Source organism: Carassius gibelio, chromosome A13 (assembly GCF_023724105.1).
Source record: "Carassius gibelio isolate Cgi1373 ecotype wild population from Czech Republic chromosome A13, carGib1.2-hapl.c, whole genome shotgun sequence".
NCBI classification, from domain to species: domain Eukaryota; kingdom Metazoa; phylum Chordata; class Actinopteri; order Cypriniformes; family Cyprinidae; genus Carassius; species Carassius gibelio.
Window position 1 is genome coordinate 7,702,651 of NC_068383.1, and position 12,019 is coordinate 7,714,669.

Below are 12,019 nucleotides of genomic sequence, written 5' to 3' on the forward strand. Positions count from 1 at the left end.
AAGTTTATCTGTACAAAAATCTAAATATATACAATAAAAACAAACAAAAAAAGTACAGTCCATATACTGTGCAGGGAGATGCAGAAAACCTGCAATGGCTTATTTGTAGAGCCTCCACCTAAACAATAATAATAATGAAGAAATTAAGGAAGAGGCTAAATTACAATAAAATATGTAACAAATATGTAAATGTGAATGACTGCAAATTCAATTCAACATATGTTAAAACCCAGAGATAATGTACTCCAAAAACAAACCTTATATGGTAGATAAAATGCATAAAGAACAAAAAACAATTACAAAGCAGCACTAAAATTATCTTTTATACATCTTAATACATAACATGTTAAATAATTTTTTTTTTTGCTAGTAGACGGGATAAACCATTCCAAAATGTATTAACCCTCAATCTTATCAAGAGTTGAACTTTAGTGAGAATTTTTGGAAGATGAAAATATGAAAATTGTGAATTAGTGACAGTGACAATGAACCCTCACTTGAATATATCTTACACATGAAAACACACAAAATATTCAAAGTCTCTTAAAAAAAAAAACTCCTAAGAATTTTGTAGAGGCACCTCAATTGACAATTTTTCATAAGGGGTATTCTTTTTTACCACTAAAAATAATTAAATTAGATTTAATATTTAAAGATAATTTGTGTCAATTAAACTAATTAGTGACAGCAATTAGACCATCATTTGCATTCTTAATCAATTAATTGAAATTTAAGTGAGAGAGAACTAAGTTTGTGCCGTTAGTAAACATTCCTGGAGTAAGAATACTTGAAACATTCGACAAAGTCATTTATATAAATAAGAAATAGTAATGGTCCAAGTATAGACCCCTGAGGAACCCCACAGATTAATCTTGCTTTGCTGTAATAGCAACCCTTAAATATTAAATTTTTTATATTAATTTTTACATTTATATATATACATACATAAAATCATGAAAACCATATTTATGCAACTTTTCAAAAAAAAGAAGAAAAAAAGATTAACTTTATCAATAGTTTTTATAGGTCAAAAAAAAAAATAAGTAAAAAAAAAAATGCTACAAGTAAATTCTTGATTTTCAAATGCGAGGGTAACCTTGTCAATCAGGTGAACCAAAGCCATATAAGTAGATTTTTTTCTGAATACATATTAATGTTTGTAAAAACAAAAATCTGAATCTATGTGGTTCATGTGTAAGTGACTGATAAAAAAAATTCCAATGAGAGAGAGTTTCTGCTCCTCCCTCTGTGCCTCCTATAAAAATATGGGGCTCGTGACCACAGGCGCTCGGTGAACTGGTGATCTTCAGGATGGCGACTCCTTTAACGGACCAGGAGAAGCGCAAGCAGATCAGCATCAGAGGCATCGTCGGTGTGGAGAATGTGGCAGAGCTGAAGAAGGGCTTCAACCGGCACCTGCACTTCACGCTGGTCAAAGACAGAAACGTCGCGACGCCGCGCGATTATTATTTCGCGCTCGCGCACACGGTGCGCGATCACCTGGTGGGCCGCTGGATCCGAACACAGCAGTTCTACCATGAGGCCGACCCTAAGGTTAGTCCAATAAAAGGATTACAAGGTAAAAAATATCAAATAAAAAGGAATAGCAGACATTTAGGCTAAAGTGGGCAAAAATTTAAAAAAAATCTTTGTCATTATTTTATCTTTGTTATCAAAAAATAAGAACAAAGATACACATTACAAACACACATGATATACAAATAAAACAAACAGTGTTTTATTTTTCATTCAGACTCGAAAAATAACTTTTTGACAGGCTTTTGGTGTACGTGCGCTGTTTCAACCATTATGTTTCAACGTGTAAAGTGTAAGAATAAGATTAAGGTGTTTTAATAGTTTTTTTTAGTTATGCACTGCTTATGTAAAAAAAACATAAGCATATTTTTCCTTTTTTTTATTTTAGAAATAAAAAAAAAATTATTTGGCATAATTTGCACCCAGTGCATAATGCAAGAATGCTCTGTTAGATTTATTTATTTATTTATTCTCTGTGTTCTTTATATTTCTGTGTGCTTCAGCGTGTATATTACCTGTCACTGGAGTTCTACATGGGTAGGGCGCTCCAGAACACCATGATTAATCTGGGTCTGCAGAACGCCTGTGATGAGGCTATCTACCAGGTGAGAGAGGACTAGACACATGTCCATCCATCTGTGTCTGGCTTTCTGTAAATCTCTCTTTTTCCTTTTAGCTGGGGTTGGATATGGAGGATCTGGAAGAGATGGAAGAGGATGCCGGATTAGGCAACGGAGGGCTGGGAAGATTAGCAGGTCTCACTCTCTCTCTCTCTCTCTCTCTCTCTCTCTCTCTCTCTCTCTCTCACACACACACACACACACACACACATTCTATACAAATAATATACCATAATATAAGTTAGCTATATTAACTGTGTGTTCACGATCCACAGCTTGTTTTCTTGACTCCATGGCTACTCTGGGTCTGGCTGCTTATGGATATGGGATTCGATATGAGTATGGAATCTTCAACCAGAAAATCAAAGATGGCTGGCAGGTGAATTAATTTACCAACCTTTCCTTAATTTATGCATTAAGTTCCTATATGCAAACTTCTGATGTCCTAATACAATTAACTATAGTAGTTCTGACCCGTATAGCAAAAATATATTTTTAGTTAAAAATATATAATTTTAAATATATTTCAGAGTACAAAATAATGTCCAAAATATTCCTATTTAAATAAATTTCTGTGGTTTTGGTTACTTGTTCTTTTTGTATATTTTTTATTTACTTTAATATTTTATGTTTAAAAATAATAATTGTGTGTATATAATATATATATATATATAAAATTTCCACAACATTTTGGGTACTCTGAAGTTTGCAATACTTGTAGGACAGTGTCTGCATAAAAATCTGTGTAGCCTATATGGGCCAGGAGTTCACTGCATTTGTGGTCACTGGCCTGGTGCATGTGAGCTTGTAACAGAGCTGATAATACTGGACCAATAGGGATCTTGTTCCAGCAGTAATAGGCTGATAAGAAACAGCAGCTCGATTTATTTGCAAAAGGATAGTGATAATGGTGTGTTTGTGCAGTGAAAATCCTAATAAAAAAAAAATAGACACATTTGAACTTTAACCTGCCCTAGATTTGAGTGCAGATCGACCAGGGGCGGACTGGGACCAAAAAGTGGCCCTGGACTTTCTGGCCCACATCAGCCCACCACATCATAATGCATCCGCCACTGTTTTGATGTCATTTAATAATTTTATATTTAAGTAAACAGTTTGGGGATTTTATCCAATAGGGCAACTGATTAAAAAAAAACTGTGTGCAGCAGCTGTTCATTTAGCAACTCATAGTGAGCGATACACGCTTATCACGACATTCTCCTAGAACTCACACTTCGCTTTCAGATAACAGAATCATATGAATCATGCATAAATAGAAGTTTATAAACTCTAACGATAGCTTTATGTGCTTTACAGATGAACTTGAAGTCTTTATTCATTCGAGATGTTCAATAATAGATCATCTTTAATAGAAGTTCATGATCCGATTTGTGAACAGATGATTCTTCAGATGAGTCAATCTTTTAAAATAAAAATTTATTTTGTTGAACGAAACCAGTGTGGAAACCAGTGTTTGCTAGTCCGACGTCACGGGGCTATTGTGTTTTACAGTCGGGCTCCAACCCAGACAGCAAGCAGTTTCGGCCCAGAACATCTGGCCCGCGTGAAATCCATGCAGGCCAAATGTGGGCCAGATCTGGGCCGAAACTGCTTGCTGTCTGGAACAATATATCACCACCCTGCCTGACGGTCTATCTTTAATAGTGATGTAAAATTCCTAACTTGATTCGCGCTGTTCATTCGCTTGAATGGGTGAAACAGAGCGTTGTTGATCGTTTGCACTTGTTTAAATCTTGCCGATTCAAGCGTTTTAAACAATTCGCTTGCGTGCATTTGTTCAAAGCACGTGCTGAGAGCAGTGTTTCAGGCAACATGCATACGCAGAATTAATTCATCTTTCACGTATCGTAACTTTTGAATTAACACATACACACAAAATTATCTCAAAATAATTGTCTCTGCAAGTATTCTCATAAACACAGTCGGTTATGTTTTACGTGAATGTATACAGTGGCCTGCTGCTCAGAAAAATTAGCTGTACTGGATAAATCTGCCTCTCTCTCTCTGTAAATTAGATGATGTGAAAGGGGGCGTGTTTCAAGGTACACAATGCAAGAAAAGAGCTGTAATATTATGATTTCTGTCAAATAAAAAAAAAAATATATATATTTGTGAGAAAAGTCCCGGTGCTCCAGATGGCCAGTCCGCCCCTGAGATCGACACTGGTGTCCTCTTTCATCATCTCTGTATCACTGTGTATTAGGTTGAGGAGGCAGATGATTGGTTGAGGTATGGTAACCCCTGGGAGAAAGCCCGACCTGAGTTCATGCTGCCCGTGCATTTCTACGGCCGTGTGGAGGAAGATGATGGGAAGGAGCCGAAATGGGTCAATACACAGGTATCACTGCTATATGAATAAATACAAACTAACAAGATAGCAGTACCCTGGCCAGGTTTGTAATGCATGTTTGTGGTATAGGTGGTCCTGGCCATGCCATACGACACGCCAATCCCTGGATACATGAACAACACGGTGAACACTATGCGCTTGTGGTCTGCACGCGCACCCAAAGACTTTAATCTGCGAGACTGTGAGTCATTCACACAACAGAGCAGATTCCCAATCCATATTAACTGCAGACATTTATGTGTGATTACATATAAGTCAAACACCAGAAAATATATTTTTAACTAAAGTCAGCTTCAAAATTAAAATGTACACCATTCCTTGGTCTTATTGTGAACATTTCATATCTTTTTTCAGTTTAACCGGTATTTATCAATTCAAAATGGAATCTAATTAATGTTAACTATTAAATTGAACTCATTAAAATTACTATCAAATATTAAACAGTCAATTTAACCAATTTTTTACTATTTGAAGTGGAAATTACTATTAAATATCAAATTATATTAAATATCAAATTTGCACAATTTCTTCAGACACCTGAAATCAGTGCCACTGGAATTTATATGGAATAATTCATCAAGGGATGTTTTGTTTTCTCCTCACAGTTAATGTTGGTGATTACATTCAGGCAGTTTTGGACCGTAACTTAGCAGAAAACATTTCCCGCGTACTCTATCCAAATGACAATGTACGTTTTTTTCACCCTTTTTTCTGTGTGCTCAGGCACATTGAAGTTTAAATGGCTTTTCTGCATTTTAACTGGATAAATCTGCATCTGTTATTGTGTATAGAAAATTAGGTTCCAATTATCCAGCGTAAATATATCAGAAGGTTAATCTCACACCTGAGATTGTAGCCCAAACACACTCTCTATTATGCAGTTTTGTAGTTTGACACTGACACTGGAATTTGTGGGGGTTGTAGTTCTTTGAAGGAAAGGAGCTGCGGTTGAAGCAGGAATATTTTGTGGTGGCAGCGACTTTACAAGATGTGATTCGGCGCTTTAAGACTTCAAAGAGGAACTGCTCTGAACCGTTGTCATTCGACAGCTTTCCTGATAAGGTCTGTTTTTGCTATACACTTTACACTAAACATCTCACTCGTCCTGAAACAATCATTCCACACTGTAATTCTGCAGGTACTTACCATCCATGCTAGTTACTACATTAGTACTTTGTGTTATATAATGAACTTTTAAGTAATGTACTTGTGTGATTCTGCATGTGTGTGTGTGTCAGGTTGCCATCCAGTTGAATGATACTCATCCTGCTATGGCCATCCCTGAGCTGATGAGGATATTTGTGGACATTGAGAATCTAGACTGGGACACAGTAAGATTTATGAATAATTCATGATTCTCTAATCTTAATACCGGTAATCCTATAAAAGACACACTTTTACTGCAACAATAGAATAATAATGATTCAACATTCATATCATACATTTTAAAGGAGCTATGTGGAGGTTTTTACTTAAAAAAATATTTTAGATAGAGTTTTCATTTGTAAATGTATGAGCCAACTATGATGTAAAAAAAAGAATGACACCTTGACTGTCCACCACGGTTGCGTGTGGAGGAGTCAGGCCCGAATTGGCGCGAAAATTCACAAAATGTGACGTCATGCGCGTTCTCGTCTACTTGGGCTTACAACCGTATGGCACTCCAGCCATTATAGTAAGCAGCGGCAATAGTGTTTTCAAATGGACTCTGCTAATGGAAAGAAGCGAACAGCCTCCAGCACAATTCAGACACCCACAGACACTCCTTGAAGTAAAAAAAAAAAAAAAAGAGAGAGCGTGCTCCTTTGCGCACTGAGAACGAGCATGAGACTGACTGCAGTTCCTCTAACGGCCACTGGTGTCAGTAACGGTTAGAAATTTCAGAACCTACGGAATGCTCCTTTAAATGTTTAGTATTGTTACTTTGTTGATGGAGGAAATAAGAAAACAAAAAATTATATAAAATGTATAAATGAAAAGTATGAAATCATACTTATGCAATTGAAGTACTTTAAGATAATTAATATTAGCTTGTATTAGCTTTTATATTTAAGTTTTCAGTGGTAATTTTATGTTAATAATTTTAAGTATGTTTTAATATTAATGGAATTTTAGTTTAAGTAATTTGTTATATGCGTTTGTCATTTTTATTCGTTTTTTATTTCTATCTACAGTGGCTTTTGATTCATTTTTATTTAAGTTTTAGTTTTATTACATTTAGTTTGTCTTATTTCCTATTTTCTGATCTTATTATTTTATATTAGCTTTATTTTAATTCTCAAAAACTGTTTGTACTCGTCTTAGTTGTAGTTAACAACAAAAATACTGGTCAGTGATACAGTCATCTTATGTTGATTTTGTCAAAGCAACATGATTACTCAAAAAGAGTTCTTCTTTGTGAGTGTCTAGGCCTGGAATATCACTAAACGAACGTTTGCATACACAAACCACACGGTTCTGCCTGAAGCTCTGGAGCGCTGGCCGATCGAACTGATGGAGAAACTTTTACCCCGACACCTGCAAATCATATACAAGATCAACCAAATACACTTGGATGTAAGTACACTTACAGGAAACTGCATTTACTTAATGGTTTATTAGCCATCATCCAGTTGAAGACGGCTATATGTTCCAAATAGAGGATTTGTCACTTTAAGTAAACTTTTGTGGACACATTTATCTTCAAAGTGTAGCTAAGTAACACTTAAGTTTAGAACAGAAACCAAATTAATGTTTTTGTATGTATATGTGTGTCTGTGCGTGTGTCTTTGTAGCATGTAGCATCTCTGTTTCCAGATGATTTGGATCGAATCCGCAGGATGTCTCTGATTGAGGAGGAAGGGGGGAAGAGAGTAAACATGGCTCATCTCTGCATTGTGGGCTCACACAAAGTCAACGGAGTTGCAGAGATTCACTCTGACATCATCAAAAGAGACGTGTAGGCTTCTTTTTCTTGCTCTCTCACGTACATACAATCTTACAATGGTTTTTGAAACTGACTTTACATTTTGATCCTTTAGATTCCGAGACTTCAGCGAGCTTGAACCGGACAAATTTCAGAATAAAACAAACGGCATCACACCACGACGTTGGCTGCTTCTCTGCAACCCAGGACTCGCTGACCTGATCGCAGAGGTCCAACACACACACTGTTTTCCTTTATTTTTATAACATATTTTTTCAATTTCCCAATAAAATGTTCATATGTTTGATTTGTGTGCATATAGGCTATCGGTGAAGAGTATGTGAAAGATCAAAATCAGCTGCAGAAGCTGAATGATCTGGTTGACTACGACACTTTCATCCGAGATGTAGCCAAAGTCAAACAGGTTAGAAATCACACAATCCTCTCATGTCAGAAAATTTGTAGATCTTATTAATCTACAGTAGAAGATTATGTCTTTGTTTTTTTCCTCCTCTTATTTTTGCCATATTTGTTTGTGTGTAGGATAACAAGCTGAAGTTTGCCCAGTATTTAGAGAAGGTGTACAAGGTGGACATAAATCCTGCATCCATGTTTGATGTCCATGTGAAAAGAATCCATGAATACAAACGACAGCTGCTCAACTGCCTCCACGTCATCACCATGTACAACCGTATGTTCAGAAACGCAAACACACACACATTAGTTTAGCTGTGTCATTTTACTTAATGTTTTAGACACTCCTTAAACTGAACAATGCACATTTTGTCATTATTGACTTATCTTTAGCTGACTATCTTCTGTTCAACACAAAATAAGACACTGAAGAATCTTTCCACTGTTTCACACACAGGCATCAAAAAGAGCCCCATTAAACCGTTTGTACCACGGACTGTGATTATCGGTGGAAAGGTAAAACAACCTTATCTGAACACACTCACCTGCGCTGATTTATACATGTTCAAAAGGTTAAGGGTTAGTAAAACGATTTAATGTTTTTAAAGGGGGGGTGAAATGCTATTTCATGCATACTGAGTTTTTTACACTGTTAAAGAGTTGGATTCCCATGCTAAACATGGACAAAGTTTCAAAAATTAAGTTGTACGTTTGAAGGAGTATTTCTGTTCCAAAAATACTACTTCCGGTTTGTCACAAGTTTCGGAAAGTTTTTTTTGAGTATGGCTCTGTGTGACGTTAGATGGAGCGGAATTTCCTTATATGGGTCCAGAGGGCACTTCTGCCGGAAGAGCACGCGCTCCCGTATAGCAGAGCACTGAGAGCACAACAGACTTCACTGATCAGAGCGAGAGTGTCGCGAAATCTCACAAAAGGAGTGTGTTTTTGGTTGCCAGGGCAAGACAAACCTGCACAGATTACCAAAGAAAAAACAGCATTAAGGGACCAGTGGATGGAGTTTATTTTTACAGAGCATCAACGGAGTTGTGCAAGTGTTTGTGTTTGTTCCCTGCATTTCGAAGATGCTTGTTTTACAAACAAGGCCCAGTTTGACGCCGGATTTGCGTATCGTTTATTTCTTAAGGATAATGCAGTCCCAACGAAAAAGGGTCACGATCGTGTGTTGGAACCGCTGGCAGTGAGTAAAACTGCTTCAAATATCTCTGTGTTGTTAACTTAGCTATCGGCGCGTAAGCACATCAAGTAAACAACATGTGATGTTGTCATCAAACTGCACTTTCCACATGTACAGCTTAAAAAAAAAAGAAAAAGACGACAAAGTGGAACTTAGTTATTTTCCAAAACCGCTAAGCAAATATTTACAGTTTCAGTACATACCACATAGAGACGTCGTTGCTGCTGCTGCTCTCGTTCAATTTCAGCCTCTGGATCTGATTCTGGATCATAAATATACGCTGAATCTGACTGTTAGCCATGGTTTGTTTTGGTTGGTTTTATCCTCACGGTGTCACAGCTTCCAAACGCTCTCAACGCAAAAGCTTACTGGCGCTCGTGATTCTTTAGCTCCGCCCACACGTCACGCCTCCAGCCGGTCGTGTATTTCCGGGAAAAATCGGTACAGACTATCTTTCTCTTATGAATATAATAAAACTAAAGACTTTTTGGAGTTATGAAGGATGCTGTACTACTCTATAGGTACTCAAGATTAACAGGATAATGAGTTAAACAAGCATTTCACCCCCCCTTTTAAAGGAAGTCTCTTATGCTCACCAAGGCTGCATTTTTTTTAAAACAACATTGCTGTACAGACAGTAATATTGTGAAATATTATCACAATTTCTATTTTAATATATTTTAAAATGTAATTTATTGTTGTGATGACAAAGCTGAATTTTTAGCATCATTACTCCAGTCTTCAGTGTCACATGATCCATTATCTTATGTTGGTTTGGTGCTTAAAGGGATAGTTCAACCAAAAGTGAAAATGTGATATTTGTCTGCTTACCCCCAGGGCATCCAAGATGTAGGTGAGTTTGTTTCTTCAGTAGAACACAAACCAAGATTTTTAGCTCAAACCATTGCAGTCTATTGGTCTGATACATACAATAAAACTGAATCCACTTACATTGTAAGACTGATAGAATTCAACGATTTGAGCTAAAAATCTTGGTTTGTGTTCTACTGAAGAAACAACGTCACCTTTTAGATGCCCTGGGGGTAAGCAGCCAAACATCAACTTTTCACTTTTGGGTGAACTATCCCTTTAAGAAGCATTTCTCATTAATATCAGTGTTGTGCTGCTTAATATATTTGTGGAAACTGTTATAAAAAAAAATTCAGGATTCTTTTTATTTTTACTACTGTTACTAACCTCAACATTTGAATAAGAGTGTATGATTTACTGCATATATGTTTTTGCAGGCTGCTCCTGGATATCACATGGCAAAGATGATCATTAAGTTGATCACCTCTGTCGCTGATGTTGTGAATAACGATCCTGTGATCGGCCGTAAACTGAAGGTCATTTACCTGGAGAACTACAGAGTGTCACTGGCAGAGAAAGGTAACATACACCCTCACAGCTACCTTCAGTATGAGATGAGTGTATTGATGAATACATGTTTGAGTATGTGTGTTTTATGTGCAGTGATTCCAGCTACAGACCTGTCAGAGCAGATCTCCACTGCAGGTACAGAGGCTTCAGGGACCGGAAACATGAAGTTCATGCTGAATGGGGCGCTGACCATCGGCACAATGGATGGTGCTAATGTGGAGATGGCAGAAGAAGCCGGAGAAGAAAACCTCTTCATCTTTGGCATGAGGGTGGAAGATGTAGCAAAGATGGATAAAGAAGGGTAGGGAAAGAGACGAAGAGATTATATGCATGGAAATAAATGCTGAGTAAATGTCATGCTATCTTTGAAGACATTAACAATTCCTTTGTGTGTGTGTGTGTGTGTGTGTGTGTGTGTGCAGCTATGATGCATTACAATATTATGAGAGTCTTCCGGAGCTGAAACAAGCAATAAATCAGATTAAAAGTGGCTATTTCTCACCGAGACAGCCTGAGATGTTCAGTGACATCATCAACATGCTGTTCCATCATGATCGGTAAAACACTCAAGCTTTCTTTCTCAAGTTCTTACACTACAACTCCCTCACGCTCTCTAAATCTGTCCTCCAGGTTTAAAGTTTTCGCAGACTACGAGTCTTACGTGAAGTGTCAAGAGAGAGTCAGCGCTTTGTATAAGGTGAACATTATCACACAACCACTGAAAATTTACTGTACTGTGAGACTTAAGAATGTTACGGTTCTTTTCTATATAGCAACAGTTCAAAGTGATGGCTGTCAAGCTCCAAAAATATACAAAGAGAGCCTACAAGTGCAATTAAAATAGTCCATATTTCTCTGTGTTGGACAGGATCAGAGAGAGTGGACTCGGGTGGTAATTAAGAACATTGCGGCATCTGGAAAGTTCTCTAGTGACCGCACCATTAAAGAGTACGCCACTGAGATCTGGGGAGTGGAGCCCACTGACCTGAAGATTCCTCCACCCAGCGAACCCCGTGAAGCTCTGGAGGAAACCGCTCGTGCCCTGCGCAAAAACTGAACACGTCAGCACAGTGTCATAGGATCATGAGAAGACTTGTTACAGTAATTAATATAATTACTTATATTATTCATTTTACATTTGTCAATTGTTCATGCATGACTTTCTAAAGGAGTGCCATGTACTTGCAAAAAGCTCAAATAAATCTAATATTTTAATTTAACAGTTGAGTCAGTTTATTCATATAGTCTTAATAGTAAATATTTAGATTTGATGGAAAATGCATTAGAAAAAAATGTAAATGACTAATAGTGAATAAAGAGTGGATGAGAGGCAGAGGACAAAAGGATCAACAAGAGGTCAACATACAGTACAGACATTCTGCACTTATATAGTACAAAAGAAAATGAAATTTCAAATTTTCCAAAACAAGGGCTTGCAACACCAAAATTGTGGGTTGTATTCAATTGAAACATAATGCTGAACAAATCACCCAGATTAGACTTAGCATCCACAAAGTAAATAAATGTAACATACACAATCGTTCAATGTTTTATATTTGGGGAACAAAAATATATTATATATTTTTTTTTTCTTTAAA

At 36.9% G+C, this 12,019-nt stretch overlaps 1 protein-coding gene across 1 annotated transcript; it reads left to right on the forward strand.

Moving 5' to 3' along the window:
- The first annotated feature begins 1,274 nt into the window (after window positions 1–1,274).
- Window positions 1,275–11,641, forward strand: LOC128026007 (glycogen phosphorylase, liver form). The gene is made up of 20 exons (XM_052612678.1): window positions 1,275–1,554; window positions 2,040–2,141; window positions 2,213–2,291; window positions 2,432–2,535; window positions 4,381–4,515; window positions 4,597–4,708; window positions 5,133–5,215; window positions 5,452–5,589; window positions 5,766–5,858; window positions 6,937–7,083; window positions 7,302–7,465; window positions 7,548–7,662; window positions 7,755–7,856; window positions 7,976–8,123; window positions 8,304–8,362; window positions 10,289–10,430; window positions 10,515–10,722; window positions 10,844–10,978; window positions 11,052–11,118; window positions 11,290–11,641. The coding sequence occupies exons 1-20, from the start codon at window positions 1,312–1,314 to the stop codon at window positions 11,476–11,478; spliced, it is 2,565 nt and encodes an 854-aa protein (XP_052468638.1). The 5' UTR covers window positions 1,275–1,311; the 3' UTR covers window positions 11,479–11,641.
- Window positions 11,642–12,019: the final 378 nt, after the last annotated feature.